This window comes from Microcebus murinus, chromosome 23 (assembly GCF_040939455.1).
Source record: "Microcebus murinus isolate Inina chromosome 23, M.murinus_Inina_mat1.0, whole genome shotgun sequence".
Classification (NCBI taxonomy): Eukaryota; Metazoa; Chordata; class Mammalia; order Primates; family Cheirogaleidae; genus Microcebus; species Microcebus murinus.
The window spans coordinates 23420962-23442493 of NC_134126.1; the positions used below are offsets into that span (position 1 = coordinate 23420962).

General features: G+C 41.9%; 1 protein-coding gene across 2 annotated transcripts in view; it reads left to right on the forward strand.

Moving 5' to 3' along the window:
- Positions 1–9797, forward strand: part of INTS7 (integrator complex subunit 7) — a 57983-nt gene extending 48186 nt beyond the window's left edge. For both annotated transcript variants that reach the window (XM_012781662.3, XM_012781660.3), the window contains exons 18-20: positions 4076–4174; positions 5513–5698; positions 8321–9797. In XM_012781662.3, the coding sequence (XP_012637116.1) occupies positions 4076–4174; positions 5513–5698; positions 8321–8608 (573 nt within the window). In that variant the 3' untranslated portion in view covers positions 8609–9797. The remainder of the gene's footprint in view (positions 1–4075; positions 4175–5512; positions 5699–8320) is intronic.
- Positions 9798–21532: the final 11735 nt, after the last annotated feature.

Below are 21532 nucleotides of genomic sequence, written 5' to 3' on the forward strand. Positions count from 1 at the left end.
TTCCTGCCAGGTGATGGCATTAATGTCTTTCAGTATACTTTTCAGCCTTTAGCCTGCTGAATCTCTGCTGCCTATGGCGCTGCCAAGCACTCACTTTTTATTAAATCTGCTCCCCTGCCTTCCCAGTCACAGGGCAGATTGCCACACTCTCATACAGATTTTCTCCTCCCTCTGTGACCATTCCCCAGTGTCTCAGCTCAGACTATTAGAACAGAGTGCCATAGACTGGGTGGTTTAAACAACAGACATTTATTTCTCACAGTTCTGGAGGCAGGGAAGTCCAGGATCCGGGCGCCAGCCCATTCAGTTCCTGGTCAGGGCTCTCTTCCTGGCCTTGGTGATGGCCACCTTCTGGCCGGTCTTCATATTGTGGTGGGGAGGAGAGGGGAGAGTTCTAGTCTCTCTTCCCCTTCTTTAAGGACATGACCTTCACACATACCATCACATTGGGGGTTAGGGCTTCAATGTATGAATTTTAGGAAAACAAAGACATTCGGCCCATAATACCCGATCTTTGAACGTTTTGCTTTGGAGAGTTTCTCTTCCCCTCACAGGTTTGAGGCTGACATTCCCGGTGGCTGTCTCCTGGCTTCTGCTCTTCTCATTTTGCACTCTCAACCTGTATCAAGTTTTTAGAGTGAATTGGCAGGATGTGTCCTTAAAGAGCTATAGATTTAACTAATTTATCCAAATTATATGGATAATTTCCCTGACACACTGCTTTACATGTCAGATTCTCAGTAGTATTTGCTGTAGATTGGTTGCTTAGGGAGATTGTAAAGACTATCTTTGAAGGAAATACATCTGTGTGAGATAGTGATTGTTTTCATATCTCTCTAAACTCCACCTTAAGAAATTACATATATGCTAAACAGTAACTTCATTTTGATGGAGTTGAATCACTAAATGTAATGAAGAGAATGGGAGGTTTCTGTCCAGGAGACTCGGTGCAGAGAAAAGAGCCATAGGCTCATTCAGAACTAGGTTCAGATTCTGCCTCTGCCACTCAGTAGCTCTGTGACTTTAGACAGATTTCTTAATATCCTTTTCATATGAAATGGAAAAAAATACATAGTTCATAGGATTACTGTGAAGTTTAAATGACATAATGCATATTGCCTACCACAGTACCTATATACTGCATATATGGAGTGGTTAGCAAAAGTTAATTCCCTTTTTCTCCATTGCCAATTGTATTTCATAGATTTGATACTTTCTGAGCCCCCAAATTCAGTTCAACAAGTGTTTATTGGATCCTAGGAATACAAATATGGCAGAGACATGGATCTTCCCTCAAGTTGTCCATAGTCTAAGAAAGAAAGATTTTATAAACAAATAAATACAGTATAATATATGTGCAGTAATAGAGTTCTGCACAAGGTAGAAATGTAGCACAAAAAAGAAAGTGATTTATGTCAAAGGATAGGCAAAATGGGGTAGGAGTGCAATTCAGGGAGAAGGTGTCTTTCAGATGAGTTTTCCAGACAGATATGGAGGGGTAGAGAATCTCAGGCAGGGACATGTTCAGGAGCAGAGATGTGAAATAACGTGTCTTTGAGAACAGGTGTTACTGCCGCAGTGTAATGTATAGACAGGGGATGAGAGGTGAGAGTAGAGAGGGTAGGCAGAGGCCAGACCACTAAGGCTTTGAACACAGTGTTAAGGAGTTTGGACTTCATCCTTAGGCACTGGGGGGCTTTGTAGAAATTTTAAATGGGTGGAAAAAAGAAATGCTTAAGATAATTGTATATTATTGTTATGTAAAAACAGGACAGGTAATGGCTTGGAGGGCATGAAAGTAGAGAAAAGATAAGTGGTTATAAGGTTTTTGCAATATTCCAAAGTAAGGACCAAATTAAATAAAATGGCAGTAAGAATGAGAAGAACAGATATATATGAGACATATTTAGAGGAAGTGTTTTCAAGGCATGGGTTTTTTTTTTTCTGTTTGTTTTGTTTTGTGTTTAATTAGATGTGAGGTGATGAAGACATGACTTCCAGGTGACCAAGTACACAACTGATTGATCCTTTACTGAGACAGATTATAGAGAGGTGGTAGAAGATGAAGGTTTTATTTTCAAACATGTAGCCGTGTTTAGGCAGTCAGATAGTAAATAGGTCTGGGAAGAAAGAGATGAGCCAGGATGCTTGTAAAGTGGTCAGGAACATAGAGATTCTTAAAGTCATGGGAATAGAGAGAATTGTCTATAAAGAACAATATGGATTGAAAGAGAAGATGACTGAGGAAAAAGCTTCAGAATTTAAAGAACAAACAAAAGAAGAAGATCTTAGGAAAGAGGATGGGAAAGGAAGAATCAGAAAAAAAGTGAGGGTAGGGACAAATTTCATGGAAGAAGAGCATTATCAGGTGCCACAGAAATGTCAGAAAATACAAAGACTGAAAAGTGTCTGTTAGACCTGGCAATTAAAAGAGTATTATTAGTCCTCCTGCTGGTTTACTAATCATGATATGTAATTTCACATCTTCAGACTGTTACTTTAATAGTGATCTGCTAACATACCTATGGAGGTACACCCAAAAGGCTATGGACCTCAGAGACAGTCCACACTTTTCCACTGGGGGATTGCAAAATCTGTATTCATCCCTTTAAAAGGCAAAATAGTGGCTTTCTGCCAGGAAACAACCTGAAGTCACTTGTGGTTCTCTAAGTCCACCCTTTAAACACGTTTTTTTCCATTAACATTATTGTGGCATCAAAGGTCCCACCATAGGTAGTATGTTCTTGCAAATGCTTTTCAGATTCCTTGTTGCAGGAAGATGAATAGTGCTGCTTTAACAGTTAAACCCAAAGAGATAGAGCTGATGTCTTTAAATCTGTGTTGTGGTTATCTCAAGCAAATGACCTGGCATTTGTACTATGAGTCTGTTGGGCACAAAATGTTCAACTGCCTGAACCCAGTAAGGAGTGGGTTTTTCTGGCTTTTAGCCTTAACACCCAGCTTTTTAAAAATGTTTGCAGCATGAGCACCTAGATGGCACCTGCTTGGAAGCAGGAGTGTAGAAGGACAGGCCACCCACTATACAGTGCAGTGGTTTTCAGCCAGTGGTGCCTTGGGGGTGGTCACCGAGGAGGGGATTGTAGACCAAGCAGGCATGGTTCTGGTTTGCCCAAAATTAAGTGTTCTGCTTATGCTTTAAATTTTCTTCTGTTAAGTTTGTAAGTCATTGGTGAAAGAGAACAAAATCACTGAAGAGTCAGGCAACCTAGGTTCTCGTTCTAGCTTGTTCCATTACCTGTGTGACCTTTGTCACCAGCAAAAGTGAGGGTTAGACTGGGTAATTTTTTAACTATCTTTGAATTCTTAAATTTTGATTCTATGACCACTTCCACTAAGATGCCAAATCTAAAAGATGCTTTTCAGTCTTTGTGTTTCTATTCCTCTGTAGTTATGCTGTGATTTTTAAAATGTGTGAAATAGATTTTAGAATTAAGGCATTTTATTAAAATTTCGGGATCCCATAGAGCGGCCTATGTGGTCATCTTTCATCTGAATTCTAGTAAGTTCCACCATTGCTTACTCTCTGAGGACTGATGGCCGGAGAGACAGAGATGAGACAGAGACCTAGTGGAGATAGAATGAAAGAATGAGCAAACTCAAAGCTGAAACTCACCACAGGGTCTGCTGTCAGGCCTCGAACGCCTAGATACTGCTCAGGCTTCTTCACCGTGCTCTTCACCATATTCTGCCCTATGATAGTTACTGTATGTTTTGGTATCTAATGTAATTATATAATAATATGTCTAGTAGCTCTAAGCGCTATAGAAACGCTAAATGTGCACATTGCTTGGCCTTGAAGGATGTAGATATTCTCTTTTCTATCATTTATTTTTTATTGAATATACTTGAAAATAAAGTAAAATCTGTAATTATACTTCTCAACATGAAAGAGTTTGTAGATATGCACCGCTCCTGGATATTGTGCTATTTCCTGATTGGTATGTACATTTTGTAATAATCTATATGAGCATTTGTTGTTTTAAACTGAATGTACCATTAGTTGATGAAATTGAAAATGTATTATCAAATGATTTCATTTCTTTTCTTCCCCCAGCATACAGCATGCCTCTGCAATGCCATCATCGCTTTGCTGAAAGTTCCCCTTTCATTTCAGAGATATTTTTTCCAGAAACTGCAGTCTACCAGCATCAAGGTAATAATGTAGGAAGAATACTAGGGTTAATATAGGTTTAAAAACTATCTTTTCCAGATAAGTGGTACATATAACTACACTTTAGTATCTCACCTTTGGTTTTGATAAAACCTTACAGCCTTTAGTTCTAAGTCTTTCCTCCCTTCATCAGGTGGTTTTGTGAAGGGAATGGGACTTGTGAGTTAAACTCTCTCCCTCTTTAACTGTCAGTGCCAAAGGCTATGAGACAGGCTTTTGGTTAACTGGACTCTCACTTGTCCCTTACCTCCAGGAGTAAGTTAATGGGCTTTATCCTAGTACCTGCAAGGATCTTGACCTAAGTCTTTGTCTGATCAGCCTGTTCAGATCCAACCTAGAATGGATCAGGTACAGTAAAACATCACCAGTCCTACCTTCAAAGCACTTTTGCCTCTAACTAACAAGTTTTGAGGGGCTGGCCAGTGAAGAGAATTAGTATTTTGAAGCATTTAAGCCACTCAGAAGTCAAAAACTATTTTTCATTCAAAAAGTAGAATTATTGGAAAAGGGAAAAATTGTCATTTCTGAGAAATTTCTTGGATTATTCCAATCAGTTAATGTCTTCAGTGAACTTTTGTATCCATTCAAATGCTTTTAATTATAATTAACAGAGCATTCCATTTCAGAATTTCCTGAATAATAAGAAAGCTTGATTTTCTAGATAAGAAGTCCTAAGGTAGGATGTCTCCAGGGCTGATTAGTTTAGTAGCTCAACAGCATTATCAAAAAGACTCGTTTCTTCCATCTTCTCATTTAGCAAGATTCGAGCTTTCTGTAATTGATGTGTATTTGGAGTTTTTCATACTTGTTTTAAAAAATTGCTCTAATGAGAGGTTTAAAATGTCATTTGGTTCATTTGTGGATATTGACATTTTTATACCATGGTGACTTCGTTGTGTAGGTAATTGTAGAAGTTCATTTACATTTCAATTTAGTCTATGTAAAATTACCTAAGACCAAGGAGACCAGACCGGCAGCTGGACATGGAAATTTACGTAGTGTATTTCCCTGCTAGGAAGTGGTTCATTGTTAAAGAAATGCCCCACCAGAGAAACTAGAACAGTGCCTCTTCTGTTCTGTAATTCTCTGTTACCGTCAAACAGAACTGAGATTTGAGGTGAAAAATGCAGTGGTATTTTAAAGGAGGCATTAGGACTTTAAAGGTACCTCCGCCTGGTCGGCCCGCCACAGTTGGGTCGTGCAGAGGTCGGGGTACGTATGCGAGCGTGTTAGCCTGTAACCAGTGATTAGTGCAGACGTGTTCATCAGAAGGAAGCCTGCTCTTGGTTGTTGGCATTTATTTTAATGTTGCCATTCCAGCTTGCTCTGTCACCCTCGCCCCGGAACCCGGCAGAGCCCATCGCTGTCCAGAACAACCAGCAGCTGGCGCTGAAAGTAGAGGGCGTGGTTCAGCACGGGTCTAAACCTGGACTCTTCCGCAAAATTCAGTCTGTCTGTCTGAATGTTTCTTCCACGCTACAGAGTAAATCTGGACAAGACTACAAGGTAATTTAGAGAAGAGGCAGAATTGTGATACAAATTTGATGAACTCATCGATGGAAATTTTCCAGTGTTTCTCGTGGTTAAGCAGACAGATTGCAATTACACCTCCAACACGATCAGATGGACATAAATTAACAGCACATATTGAGGTTTGAGGGGGCTAATAAACAACACTTCTCTTTTCCCTGCCTGAATCAGTTAATAGACAAAGCATCCAGGCAACAGATACCAAAATATGAATTCTATTACTGCTAGAGTTGTGGGAAACCTCACTCAGGTGCCTGGCAGCAAGGACTTCCTAACCTGAGACCTCCAAATTGAATTTTCCTACCCAGCCTCAGCCAGTACATATGAGAGCCTGCTCTGGTTAAATTTATGGCAGGGAGGAGTACTCTGATGCCCAAAGAAGGGAGAGAGAAGGTACTTATCTTCCCATGCCTAGTTCCCACCCTGAAACTTACCAGTCAGTAAGACTCACCTCTGCCCTGGAGGCCAGTACTGCTGATCTAATGGAAGGTCCCTCCACGTGGAGGGAAACATCAGGAGTGGAGAATAACTGTCTCCCTAACCCACCCAAGCCCTCCCCCCAAAAAGCATACTTCTATTTATTTTTCTCTAACTTAAATAAATGTTAGCAGTTTTTAAAATGTATTTAGCATTAATATATAGTGGTCAGATAAAGTAAAATCTTGCCGTAAGGGTGTAACCCTAGAGATTTGCTACTTTGAGAAGTTACGAGGTAGGTAAGCATAACCAAAATCAAGCTTACGTTAGTAGCCAGAGCTGAGATGCTGAATCTGTGCCCATGAAATACCAATGTTCTAAATATAGAGTGTTCCTTTCTTTAATTCCTTGGTGGTTCAGCCACAGTAAATGGAGCAAGGAACAAGTCCACAATTGTATTAGCAAAGTCGTGCAGATGCCCGGATTGGTTATGTACAGATTTGTTGTGGCATATTTGAACTGAGGACCCATAGCAAGGGAGGGGTTATCAGTGAAGGTATAAAAAAGAGAGCATTTAATTCTCTTCAGATGTTTTAGGCTAAAAAGCCAAGGGAAGGTCTGGTTTAAGTCGTCACTACTTTCTTTACTGTGGCAGTCTGTCCACTCTCTGATAAGGCTCAGCCTTCATTCTCTTTTCTTTTCTTCTCTTTTGACTTTTATGACACAAAACATGGCACCTTGTACCACTCAATAAGTATTTTGTGAATGATGAAAAAAAATAATGTACTGTGTTTAGAGTACAGCTGTTATGGCTGGGTGATCTCTGCTGTCACAGAAGGTTGTAATGAGAATTTCCGTAGTTAATTTATCCCCTTCTGCAGCTGTCTCCTCACTTCGAAACAATAACTATGATTCTCTTTGTTTCTTGTATATAATTTCTGCTGTTAGGAAAAAAACATTTAAACCTAGAAGCACTGGTCTTCTGCTTGTTAACTTACCTCTCAAGAGGCATTGATTAAAGCCAGAGGCTGATACAATAAGCTGTGTAGTACATGATTGCTTTGTGATATTTCTCACAGTGAGTTTGCAACTTAAAATGCACACTTTCAGGATGATCATTTTGCCTAGGCTGACTGCTGGTCCTTTTAAGGAAATTCTTTCTTAGACATATTCTTTAGGGAAATAAAAACCCTACAAAAGCTGAAAGTGAGGGGGATAAAAGTATCTATACTAGAAATAATTCTAAGATCTTACACTGGTTGGTGACTTCAGTTCATTAATGTTACAGATAAATATCTCTAGAAAATTGACCTCATGATAACTGCTCGTTGAGACGCAAAGCAGGAGGACACATTTATATAATTAATTACACTACAGAAACACACACATGAACATAGAGCAATCTGGTCAAATATCCTTTAAGATTACCTTTATATGCATTCTCAGAATAACTCTTTTTCTTACCATACTTCATCTTGCATACAATAAGGGTGCACCAGCAGATTTTATTCTGTTCTTTGAAGGAGAAAGGCATGAGCATCTGGCTAAATAAATGAGTGAGCCCATAAATGTGTTTTATAAAATACCATACTACCAATCTGAACAAGACACTGATGATTAAGTGAGTCGCGTGCAAGTTCTAAAGTTAATTTGGTAAAGGAGTAAGGAACCACTACATTACTTAAGTCATATAAAATCAGACTAACTAGGAGAGAAAAACCTAACTTAAATTTATGTAGTGTTATGTGCTTTTTCAACCTCTTAGATTTTAAGCTCCTGGAACAGGTGGCTTCATCCTGTTTCTTCAGAATGAATATCTCATCCCAGACTAAAAAAAAAGATAGGGATTTGGAGATGGTCAGGTAAGCGAGGAAGAAAGGCCAGCACGTAAAGGGGTTGAAAGTGAGGAGGCAGTTTCGCTTACTAATAGTTCAGAGTGCAGGCCCTGGAGTTAGCCTGCTGAGTTCAGATTCCAACTCCACCACTCGTTACCTGTGTCACCTTGGAGAAACCACTTAACTTCTCTGCCATAGCAGCCTCATGTATGAAACAGGGACGATAGTAGTACCTATCTCTTGGTTGTTTGCAAGGACTAAATAAGCTCTTAGAACAGGCCTGGCTCATAGTAAGCACTGAATAAATGTCAGCTCTTGTCATCATTTAACAATTCTTTCATTCCAGATACCCATTGACAATATGACCAATGAGATGGAGCAGAGGGTTGAACCTCATAATGACTACTTCAGTACTCAGTTTCTGCTGAACTTCGCTATCCTTGGAACACACAACATCACAGTGGAATCTTCAGTGAAAGATGCCAATGGCATTGTGTGGAAGACTGGTCCCAGAACTACCATATTTGTCAAATCCCTGGAAGATCCCTATTCCCAGCAAATTCGCCTGCAACAGCAGCAAGCGCAGCAACCATTACAGCAGCAGCAGCAACGGAATGCCTACACACGGTTTTAACAGATGCACTATGGACTTCAAAGGGATGATCAAACTGGCAGGAATAGTTTCCCTTTTCATAGGGATCAAATATATGAACGTTATGTAGAGTCCATTTATCATTACATTGACTTCTGTAATATGATATTTTGGAAAATGGGGCTTTTATTCCTTAAAATTTTAGTTTGAAACATAATTGGGTTCTTAGCCAGCCAGGAGGATTTTTTTTCATGTTCCTTCTTAAACCAAATTCTTTATCTCTTACTTAACATTTTCATTGTTTTGTTGTTGTTGTTGTTTCCTTTGCTGAGCTTTTTCCTTTTCTTTCAAGATAAGTCATATATTGAGATCGTTGAATTAGTAAGTTTGACCACTTCTCTTCCAAAACATACCATCTGCTCTCTGACACAGGCCTGGAATTCTGAGCCAGGCGCTGGGAAGTTCTGATCAGTAGGTGTGAGGTTTATCCATGGTAGCAGAAAATGAGTCCTTTTAGAGACGGACTTGAAAGTGTCCCTTGCTATAACCAGTCTCCTGCATTATGAGAACCTACAGTCTCGCAGGGTTGAAACATCCTATCATGTTATATCAGCCACTTATCTGTCTCTTCCTGTGCTAAAGCAATTTTAATTTATTGTTTTAGTATTTAATTGACCCAAAGAACAACTAGCAATTACATAGAAAAATTGGAGATTAATTTGGGTTTTTTAAATATGTGCGTGATTGTGTATAATACATTTTACATTGTTTCTAAAGGTTAAAAAAATCACGTTTAATATCTTAATGTTTTAAGTTGGGGAGCAGATCTTTTCTTTTAATTGGTTTGGTTTTTACTTGATGAGTTATGTAATGTTAGACTTAATTGTCTAGAAAGAGCAGTCTCTCTAACACAACCTCAATTAGTTGGGATGCTCAGGGAATAGACTTTTCTGGAAAGCCAGAAAACTCCTTTTTTTCCTATTTTAATACTGGTTGAAGACCATTATAAAATATAATGTACTTTCTCATCTTAACACAGTATACTAGGTACAACTTAACTGTTTCTTGAGTGGGGATCATTCAGTGCTTCAAGATCATGACTTCTTAACATTGGGGATCACAGGGTTGCAGATATTGATGTTATAGGCATTTGGGTTGGATGCAGCTCCTAAGATGAAGCAGGGTACATTCCCTGGAATTTCCTTTTTAAATAAATATCTCAATTCCTTTGCTTGTGTTTTGCCTTTTTCTCTTCAAAGTCAACATTGATTGAAAGGAAAATGGAGAAAGTAAAAAATGAGGGTCTTTTTGCTTGTCATGTGGCCGTAAGAGTTGAGAAGTGATTGGCGACTTGGGTCTCTCCAGGAGTGTGCGCCTTCATGAGCTATTGCCCTGGCACAGCACTTTGTACTGCCAACAGCCAGAACTTCATTGTAAACATGTACAAATCTATGGTGTCTACCATGAATGACATCCTTTTAGACATAGCCCAGTCGTATAAAGTGCACAACCTGTATGGTCGTGTCAGTGTCTAGGAACATATGTCTTAGGAAGAATTGCCGGAGTGGTTGGCAGGACCCCTCATCCTTTTACCAGGTGTGGAAATTGCTGAACCAGAAAGCCTGGGTTCTGCTCTTAGCTCTGTGACCTGGGGCAAGTCACGTTACCTCTCTAGACCTTAGTTTGTCTGTAAGATGACTAAATTAAACTAGATTTCTGGACTCTTGCCTAGAGGTTTAGTATCAGGTGACTGGAAAACTAAAAGACAAAAAAAAAAGCCTTTTGGGGGGGAATCTCTTTCATTTTTTTCTAATTAAGTGGCTATTTTCAGGATGAAATTTTATAATGTGAGTTTCAAGTTCCTGGTACTATTTCAAGGTAGAATTGTCCAAAAAAGAAGCAAATCTTGGAAGACACCAATTCTCTTTGAGACCTTCCCAAATTTTATCAATATGTTCTTAAAAATATAGGCTTTTAATACCTGTAATTATGATTTTTGGTTTGATGTACTATGTGCCCCTGGCACAAACTTGGAAAGAAAGTATTAAAATAAAAAATCCAAATAGTTTGGAGTATGAAAATACTAATAGCTCTAGGAAGCCAAAAAGACTTTTATTTCAGTATATCTGTTCCAAGATTAGAATTCTGATTTTATGTTTGGTATAATATCTACCTCATTTTTGGTACCACCTGTTAAAGAGTTACTTGTGGGAGAAAACTGTGTTTATAATTTCAACATGACACTAACGAATGAAAAAAAAAAGTAAAGATGCAGGAAAGAAAGATATGCATACTAATTATGAAATGAGCATGTTCCCTGAATTTAGAAATATGAATAATAAAGGGCACTGGCTGATTGAGTCAAGAGAGGCAGGCCTAATTTTTCTCAGTGCTCAGTGACTTTGCAGCACAATAGTCCCTCCTCATCTGCAGTTTTGCTCTCCACAATTTCAGTTAACCATAGTCAACTGCAATATGAATATATTATATACAATAAGATTTGAGAAAGAAACCACATTCACTTAACTTTTATTATAGTATATTATAATTGTTCCATTTTATTATTAGCTATGGTGATGATCTCTTACTATACCTATTTGATAAGTTAAACTTTGGCATAGGTACGTATGTATAGGAAAACAACAATATATATAGGGTTGAGTACTATCCATGGTCTCAGGCATCCACCAGGGTAGAACCTACCCCCCACTGAGAAGGGAGACTCCTGTATAGCCTGGTGACCGGGAACACAATTCAGAGCCACACTGCCCGGGTTCAAATCTTACCTCTACCTTTGGGACACGCTACTTAATTCTCTCTATACCTCAATTTCCTCATTCCTAAAGTAGAGACACATGCTAGTGCTTCATGGGGTAGGTGTGAGAATTAAATGAGTTAATATAAAATTAATATAAGGGCCGGGTGCGGTGGCTCACACCTGTAATCCTAGCACTCTGGGAGGCCGAGGCAAGCAGATTGCTCGAGGTCAGGAGTACAAACCCAGACTGAGCAAGAGCGAGACCCCGTCTCTACTGTAAATAGAAAGAAATTAATTGGCCAACTAATATATATAGAAAAACATTAGCCGGGCATGGTGGTGCATGCCTGTAGTCCCAGCTACTCGGGAGGCTGAGGCAGAAGGATTGCTTGAGAGCCCAGGAGTTTGAGGTTGCTGTGAGCTAGGCTGATGCCAGGGCACTCACTCTAGCCTGGGCAACAAAGTGAGACTCTGTCTCAAAAAAAAAAAAAAAATAGAATTAATATATGTTAAGCACTTAAAACATACCTGGCACATAGTAAACATATATGTTTGCTGATATTATTACTACTGTTATCATCCTCCTTAGTATTTTTCATAGTGTTAGATCAGTTCTTAGTCTTAGCATTTTATTTCTTCAAAATAAAAATCACATTTTCTCTGCTACTGAACACATTTAATCTATCTTACCTTGTGTTCATTTTGGATACGTTGAGTAATGTTGACCTAAACAAAATGGAATTTCTGCCTACTATATTGATGTAAATTATTGAATGGCATACATACAAAGAAAAAGTAATGTATTCCAGCTTAAACTAAGAGATCTTCTGGCAAGATCTTTCTAGCTCAAACCAGGGGGCAGGTAATTTGCACCTGGAAGACAAAAATCACTTTTCACGTAAGATACTGTTCAGAGAAGAACAACCAAACAAGATCCCCAGACTAGGGTTCCAGAGATCTCAGTTTAAATCCTATTTACAAGGCTCACCTGTCATCGGTCCTTAGATAGGTCACTTGCTCTTTCTGTGCCAATATCTGCCAACAGAATATTGAGAATAAGATGACCTGCCACTTGGCATGTATAGCATAAGCAATGCCAGCCAACAGAACTTTCTCTGATGATGGGAATATTCTAAATCTGCATTATCCAGTACAGCCACTAGCCACATGTAGCTATTGAGGAATTAAATAATGGCTAGTGTGACTGAGGGGCTGAATCTTTTATCTACTTTAAATTCACTTAAATAGCCTCAGGTTGCTATTAGAATTGGACAGTACAGGTAGAAATGAAAAGGCTATTACCTTAAGATCTAGATTACCCTTAAGGAGGGTTAGATAAGGAAGTCTACATTGGAATTCTTTGACCCACTAAAAGTTCCCCATGGAAGAGTATGTAGATGACAAGGAAGGTGTTTAGCGTTTACATGTTTGCTTTGCTTCTGGTAATACAATGCTATACAACATAATACCATGTTGCTCATCCAAACCCAGTTCTTTCCACAATGCTGCCTGAGACAGCCTTGACCAGTCAGACAGACATTAAAAGTATGATGGGATACACTGAGAAGTCCCAAAGTCTGGTGAATTGGCTTAGATTTCCTACCAGTAGCACTCCAGCAGGAGGTTATGGTCTTCCTTTCAATGTCTTGCCCAAGAACACAAGACCTTTAACACCATGGGCTGTGTATTTAATTGGCTCTGCTGGAGCCAGTCCCTTATCCCAGTCTAAAGTACTATGAGCAATTTAATGATGAATTCTAATTAGGATTTCAACAGAGCATGTTGTGCCTTTTTTTCTTCTTAAATAACATACCAAGACCTGGAGCCATTTGTTCCCACATTCTAATGAAAAATGCTAAATTTACTTTTTTCAAATCTACTACAGGTACAAAACATTTTTCAGTCTGTTTTTTTTTTTACACCTCACCCTTCTGCTTACTTGATACTCTCCCAGAGCAATTCTTTCCTGCACAGTCAAGTTTGTTGTGCAAGAAATAATTGTCCTCTATTATTTAGGTCTGGTTAAAGATTGAAACTTGGTTATATAAGTTTGAGGAATGTCTCATAGATCATGTCTACAAGTCTAGCCTTTGTATAGTGAAACCTAGTTGGCAAACTAGGACTTAAAAATATTTTTTTGTTGTTTGAAGATTTTTTTTTTAGTAAAATTATAAAGGTGGGGTAATCCAAAATGCATTAGAACAGTTAGAAAAATGAGCATCTCAAATACCAAAGTCGGGATGTTTTAAAGAAAACCAGGTGGTATGCAGAGAAGAAATAACTCTCTAACTCAACTTTCTTTGGTTTTCTTAGAGATTTCATTTGTGGGTTTTGATGAAGCTTATTTGTGGCAGTGAGTCAAAAGTGTGTTTAAAGCAGAACATTAAGACGAATAAAATAGAGCTAAATTAGACTAAGGAATTATGAGAAGATGCCAATGTCTAATTCTACTGCTTCCCAAGAGCAAGGAGAGTGAAAATAGGCCGTGCCGCCTGCAATCTCCTCTACCCCCGTTGGAAGCAGTGGAGCTAAGGATGCTTCTATGTGTCATGTCACCCTGGTAGCGTGGAACTGTAAGTGAGGTGAGCAACGTGACAATGAATTGGTAACACTTGTGTCCCAGCCTTGCTTTGCCTGCGCATCCCACCCACCAGCAAAAGCAACGTGATAAGGAGGGTCACAGGAGAAGTAGATGAGAGGACTAGCCTAGAGGTGCAAATGAGGGAAAGCGACACTCCTGTGAGCCCAACACATTGCCAGGCCTGAGCTGGGGGTGGGAGATTCAAAAGGACACTGACAGGGAGAGCCCTTGAGCAACTTGTAGTCACATTTGACAGAAAAAGACCTACTTTTCAACACGTAAGTGGACATATAGGAATAACATTTATCGGGTGCTGGGCAGGTTGGGGGGGAATGGGTATATACATAATGAGTGTGACGTGCACCAACTGGGGGACGGACACGCTTGAAGCTCTGACTAGGGGAGGGCAAGGGCAGTATACATAACCTTAACATTTGTACCCCCATAATATGCAGAAAGGAAGGAAGGAGGGAGGGAGGGGGGAGGGAAGGAAGGAAGGAAGGAAGGAAGGAAGGAAGGAAGGAAGGAAGGAAGGAAGGAAGGAAGGAAGGAAGGAAGGAAGGAAGGAAGGAAGGAAGGAAGGAAGGAAGGAAGGAAGGAAGGAAAGAGAAAGAAAGAAATGTTAGGTAGGTTAGAATTAAGAAAGAAAAACAAAAAGAAATGGAAAATAGGGGAGGATTACTTCTCACTGGCTTGTTTACTACTAAGTAGCATTTGCTGGAAGTGAAGCCCTTAATTTTAGTTATTGCCTCAATTGATTTATTTTGCACAGTGAAACAAAGTTTAGGAATACTAGGAAATAAAATATTTTTTGTAATCAGCATTTGTCAACAAACGAAAAAGACCTATTTTTAGAGAATGTGCAGAGGGCTTATTTATAAAAGCAATTGACAAAGCACTAAAGAGTGCCGTTTCTGAAACTCTTGTTAGCATTCCCTTACATGTAGCAGTCAGGAGAGGATCTTAAGTAAAGAGAAAACTGGCCATCGTTTAGCACTCTTTCTTTTTGCCTTGTTTGGAATGCGTGTGTCCCTTCCTTTGCAGCAACTGCTTGACATAATCGAAGACAATTGGGCACCTCTTACTTGCAGGCCAAAGCGGGACAAAAGAGCATTTGGAAACAAAAGATAAACCGCTGAAGTGTAAAGCGAATATTTAACCTCAAGGAGGTAGGAGTTTACACTCAAAAATTAAATATTATCTCATGCGGCAGACACTACTGCTGCCTCTGGCCAGGCTGCTGGATGACGCAAACCCCTCAATGTCACGTTTCAAGGTACCAAAGCATCAGGGAGGAATAACTATAATCACAGAATCACTGAAGCAACATCAGATCTGTCCTACTCACTGGTGACTGTCCCCCGGGAATGCGCAAAAGCATATTAGCCCTGGCTAGAATTGTTTTTCTCAGCAAGTGAGCGTATCTGGAAGCTCTCCTCGAGGGCTCTTAGCACAGGAGAGGACCCACGAACCTGTCCCAAGTACTATTAATAATTCCCCCCGCTACCCGTGCCCAGGTGGCTGACCAAGAGCAGCTGATGGAAAGAAAGCACTTTTTCTTCGTCCTGAACACCAAAGGTAACTCAGCTGACATCACAGGACGCTGCGGCTTGGTCAGCAGCATTTGTGCGGGCAGGAGTTTGTGAACTTGGACAGATTTCCCGGATGTGCCAAAGGCGTGGCCAGCAAGGGCACCAACAATTCGGAGAGCCAGTACCCTTGATCCATTCACCAGTGTTTGCTGAGCACATACGGTACAGCAGGCGCTGGGAAGACAACGGCGGACAAGCTCCCTGGGCTCAGAGCCGTGCCACTCCCTCTTTTTGGGGGGGACCATGGGAGGGAGGGTCGTGAGAACCCCACTCTGGCCCTGAGGGTGCTGGGTGAGCCTGAGCTTCCTGAGGGCGTTGATCAAGTTCTCGGGTGAAAGAGGAAAGGGATGGGTTGATCAAGGTCAGAGTCACTGCTGTTCCCTGTGCAGCCCTTCAGAAATCTCAATCAGGCCGGGGCCGGTGGCTCACGCCTGCAATCCTAGCACTCTGGGAGGCCGAGGCGGGAGGATCGCTGGAGGTCAGGAGTTGGAGACCAACCTGAGCAAGAGCAAGACACCCCCCCCCCCCGCCATCTCTACTAAAAATAGAAAGATATGAATTGGCCAAATAAAAATATATAGAAAAAAATTAGCCAGGCATGGTGGCACATGCCTGTAGTCCCAGCTACTTGGGAGGCTAAGGCAGGAGGATCACTTGAGCCCAGGAGTTTGAGGTTGCTGTGAGCTTGGCTGACACCACGGCCCTCACTGTAGCCTGGGCAACAGAGTGAGACTCTGTCTCAAAAAAAGAAAAGAAATCTCATTCCACCCGTGTCCTCTCCTTTGGTATTGAACCATCCTCATAATTCACTGAGTTTTTCCTTATATCCAGCTAAACCACTCACAGCAATCTTAAATCTAGTTCAATTCTCTGTGTTTGAGGAAGATGGAAAACTCCCACCAAACCTCGCTCAGGCAGAAATAACTCCCGTGGTCAGAATGTGGTCTCCCCGGGCCCCAGCCATTCTGTACCGAAACACCCATCCATCCTTCCGGACGCCCTGATTCCTCCAACCAAACGTGGTCCTTTGTGTCCCGCTGTGACCAGTACCGCGTCGTATACAGTCAGCTGCCTGACCCTTGGGGTTGGCTTAAATGCGGACAAGTAGCAGCTAACGTCACCGGGTCCTGTTAACGGGAACAAACAGCCCCCTCCTCCCGTCAGCTTCCTGGCTGTTCTCTGAACCTGTTTCTTTTCATAACATCTCTTCGAGCCTTGGCTTGCTCGTCTGTGAAATGGGGCCAATAACTCCCTTGTTGAAGAGTCCTGACGATGAGGTGCCATAACAAGCACGAAGCCTGGTACGTAGCCAGAGGCCCTCTGGACGTTGGTTGCCGCCTCCTGGGTGGGCCGGAGAGCAGTTGGGAAAGACGTTCCAGCTTCGGGTCACCTCTGCCTTAGAGAAGGATGATGTTCCGGGTCATCTGAGGACCTGGAAAAGACTCGAAGTTCTTAGCCTCGAGAGGAATTTATTCCTTTCTCTGAGGAGGAGAGGATTTCCAAACCTTGGGCTTCCCTGTCAGCTCAAGTCTTGAGCCCTGGGTCGGGGCGGTGGGCAGGAAGAAATGGGAGAAATGTCACCGGCACAGTGAGCCAGCCCAGGCTGCCTGTCGTTCTTTCAGAGTCTTATCTGGTCAACCACAAAATAAATGGGCTTGTGCCCAAAGTTAGCTGGTGCCAGCTGATCTATTGGGCATGAGCCCTGTGATGCAATGGAGGCTGAACGCCTCAGTGACCAGAACTCCTTCCCTGCTGACGAGGTCTTGGAGAGTTTGCCATCCCTCCCAAACACAGAACATACAGCAAGGAGAACTTAAAATTGCAGTAAGAAGTTTAGGCGGGGTACCAAGAAGAATTTACTGAACTGTGAAAATATCTATTCGGGCTGTGTGAGAGGGCCTTAGGGCAGGGGGTCCAGCCAGCCACAGGGGTATAAGAGCCAAGAGCCCCCTGGAGGCGGAGGGACGGGACTCCAGGACCTCTGGGCCACGTTCCCTCAGGAGGATGCCAGGGAGGCTGCAGCTAACTGCCCCCAGCAGAGGCCTTTGCCTGGGAGGCGGGGTGTGGCCTGCTCCCCACTAAACACGTGCCCTCCAGGCTGCAGATGTACACAGCCCCTGTGTGGTGCTCTCTGTCCCTACAGCAGGTGCCTCCAGCCACTGCCCAGACTGGGACAGAGGGAACAGAAGGGTGCACAGAGCAGAAGTGGTGGGGGTGGGGGTGGGGAGGGGCCAGATCTGACAGCTTAGAGGAGAATGATGGTGAAAATGCTGTTTTCTGTCACCTCCCGAGTATGTGTCCCTGCGTGTCTTCATGAGGAAGGTGTCCAGGCAGAGAGGAGCTGCCCCACTTTTGGGGAAGGGGGCGGGGGCTGTCCTGCACAGTGTTCTGTCCCCACAGCCTTTATCCTGGTCCACAGCCTCACTGCGTCTCCCTGGAATGCTGCTCTCACCTGCTGTTTTCCTTGCTGCTAGTTTCAGCCTCCTCCAAGTGAATTTTCCTTACCACTGCTTCCTAATTCGCTCCTTTGCTAAAAAAAAAAAAAAAGCCTTTATACCCAGTGGGTTCCGGATACAGCCAAACCCTTCAGTCTGTCATTGAAGCCCCTCCATGATGAGACGCTGGCCTACAGCCTGGCTCCCCCCACCCCCGGCACCCTCTGTGTATGTCCCAGACTACAGTGACACTAGCTGCCCGGGCACTCCATGAGCTCCGTTGCACATTCTTAGCTTTGTGGCTTCGCTCGTGTTTTCCCTCCGCCTGAATACTCTCCTCCCCACCGTCGCTGAAAAACCCGTCCAGCCCCCCACGCTGTCTCTGCAGCCAGCGCCGCACTCGGTGCTCCCCGCAGCCCGAATCACATTCCGTCTCGTGCAGAATGGGAGCTCATCTTTGCCTTCCTGGTGATCCATCATGGCACCTGGCATACAGCAGGCAGTCAAGAAAGTTAAATTACTTACTGCAGAATCCATTATCAAGTGGCCTAGACGTCACGCAGTCTCTGGTTCTAGGTGCCCGACACGGAGAACTGATTTGTAAACAGGAGAGCTATCGCCCAGCCAGTTCCTGGGCCCGGCTAGTCCTCAGTCATCAACTCAAAGGCAGGCACCTTAAGCTGTCCCGCCAAGGAGGGCCTGCTGCTACGCACGCGCTCATGCAGCCTCATAATCCTGTGGTCACTGCCAGATAAGCAGTGTCTCCTGGGCCCTGCAGCTTGGCTCCTCTGTGACTGAGGTGAAGCTCTGTCACCCCTGTCTCTGGGCTTCAGCGTCTCCATCTGTCCTGAGCTTGTGGATCCTAATTAGAAAGCTCTTAGAGATTCCTGAAAGGACTGTTATTGTTCTTGATACAAAGGGTATTATGTCATGGTGGTATAAGAGCACAGCAAACAATATGAACGAGGAAATAATAAGGGCACTTATTCCCCAAAGCACATTGATTTAAACCACAAAAGCTCCTTGGAACAGAGCTCTAGGATTGTAAAAGCCTAAGCAATCAGCAGGCCCTGTGGGAGGGGGAGCCCATGCCAGGAGGCTGCTGGAGAGTTGATGTGATTATTCTTGGCAGGCCGGTTTTCTCCCTCAGGTGTTCTCACTTTGGTGAAATTTCTCTGTTGTAATGAGCCCAGCGTACCTGCCGGGGCCCAGGCAGGAAGGACCATTATTAATATGTCCACATCTTTTGCATAAGAAGCAAAGAATTGGCCTTAGCACAGCTCAATTCACTTTTCCTTCTCTGTGTGACAAAAACAAATCTACAGAAAAGGAAAAGCCCATCACCACTTTCGCTTCTATTAATAAAATCTGCATAGCAGAAATATCATCTGGGTCACACCTTGACCCAGCCATTGCTACCTCTGGTCAGCAACTTGGGAAAACCACCCAGTTGCTCCATGAATATGGAGAATAAAAAGGTCACCTTAACCAATACATCATCCCAGAGTATAAAAAGCATGGTGAAGCCTGGCTTTGACAACAGAAAGAAGAGAGTCTGTAAAGGAAAAGAATGATGACTCTAATGGCACAAAAATTTTAATTTAAAACTTGAAATGGCAAAGAGCACTATAAACCAAACTGTAAGATAAAAAGAATAGATTGTAGGGAATGTATTAGTAACATTCACAATAGATACAAGAGTAATATCTTTAATATACAAAGTTTCTAAAAATCATTAAGGGCTGGGCTTAGTGGCTCACACCTGTAATCCTAGCATTTTGGGAGGCTCACTTTGGAAGGCTGAGGCAGGGGGATTGCTTGAGGCCAGGAGTTCAAGATCAGCCTGGGCAACAGCAAGACTCTATCTCTACAAAAAATATAAAAATTACCCAGGTGTGGTGGTGCAGTCCTGTAGTCCCATCTACTTGGGAAGCTGAGGCAGGAGGATCCCTTGAACTCAGGAGTTTGAAGTTGCAGTGAGCTATGATCACTCCACTGCACTCTAGCTGGGGAGACAGAGCAAGACCCTGTCTCCAAAAAAAAAAAAAAAAAGAAAAAGAAAAATCTTTAAGAAAAAGACCAGGATGGGCATTTATTGAAACCTTAAAATCTGTACCCCCATAATATGCCAAAATAAAAAAAAATTAAAAAAAAAAAAAGAAAAAAGAAAAAGACCAGGAATCCAACAGAAAAATGGATTGAGGACACAGAATCTACAAAAGAAAGAATACAAATGGCCACTGAACAGCTTTGTAAAAAGGGCAATAATGTAGCCAGAGTGTGGGGGCACACACCTGTAGTTTTAGCTAACCTAGAGGCTCAAGTTCGCTTGAGCCCAGGCGTTTGAGGCTATCGTGCACTATAATTGTGCCTGTGAATAGCCACTGCCCTCCAGCCTGGGCAATATAGTGAGACCCTATCTTCTTAAAAAAAAAAAAGTAATAATGAAATAAATGTAATAAAAGAAATGCAATTTTAAACAATCAATTTAATTTTTACCTATTAGATTGGCCAAGTTTGTTTTTAGTGGTAGATGGTGAGTTTGTATTTGGCATTACATATAAAGCAAACAATAACTATATTCTGTGACCCTATAATTCCATTCCTAGTTTCTTCTAAAGAAAACTTTGTATCTTGGCATAAGAAGACACATATGAAAGTGTTTATAACATCTCTCTTTGTAATAGCAAACCCTAGAAGGAACGCAAATAGCCATTAATAGACAGATATATAAATTATGATATATTCATATGATAGAATACTACACAGCAGTCAAAAATGAGTGAATTTGCAGCTACATGTATCAAGATGCATGAACGTAAAGTTGAGTGTATAAAGTAAATCACCTATCTCTACAAAGATAAATAAATAATAATAAGAGAAGAAACATACAGAATTGAGGCACGTGTTATTATATTAAAGGATGCAAGCATATGTGGTAAAACTAAAGAAAAGCAAAAGAGTGATAGAGAAAGTGATAGAAAAAATTTAGGAAGGTGGATTCTTCTTCTTCTTCTTCTGAGGAGGAGGAGGAGGAGGAGGAGGAAAAGGAAGAGAAGGAGGAGGTGGAAGAGGGGAGGAGGGCAGGGATGGGATTGGAGGGGCTCATAGGTATTTCTAGGGGATTGGTAATATTCTAGCTCTTAAGCAAAGTGGTGGGTTCACAGATGTTTTATTATTCTTTATGTCCTTCACATGTTAGAAATATTATTTTTATGTATTTAATATTTATAATAAAAATAGGCCGGGCGCGGTGGCTCACGCCTGTAATCCTAGCTCTTGGGAGGCCGAGGCGGGCGGATTGCTCAAGGTCAGGAGTTCAAAACCAGCCTGAGCAAGAGCGAGACCCCGTCTCTACTATAAATAGAAAGAAATTAATTGGCCAACTGATATATATATAAAAAATTAGCCGGGCATGGTGGCTCATGCCTGTAGTCCCAGCTACTCGGGAGGCTGAGGCAGAAGGATCGCTCGAGCCTAGGAGTTTGAGGTTGCTGTGAGCTAGGCTGACGCCACGGCACTCACTCTAGCCTGGACAAAAAAGTGAGACTCTGTCTCAAAAATAAATAAATAAATAAATAAATAAATAAATAAATATTT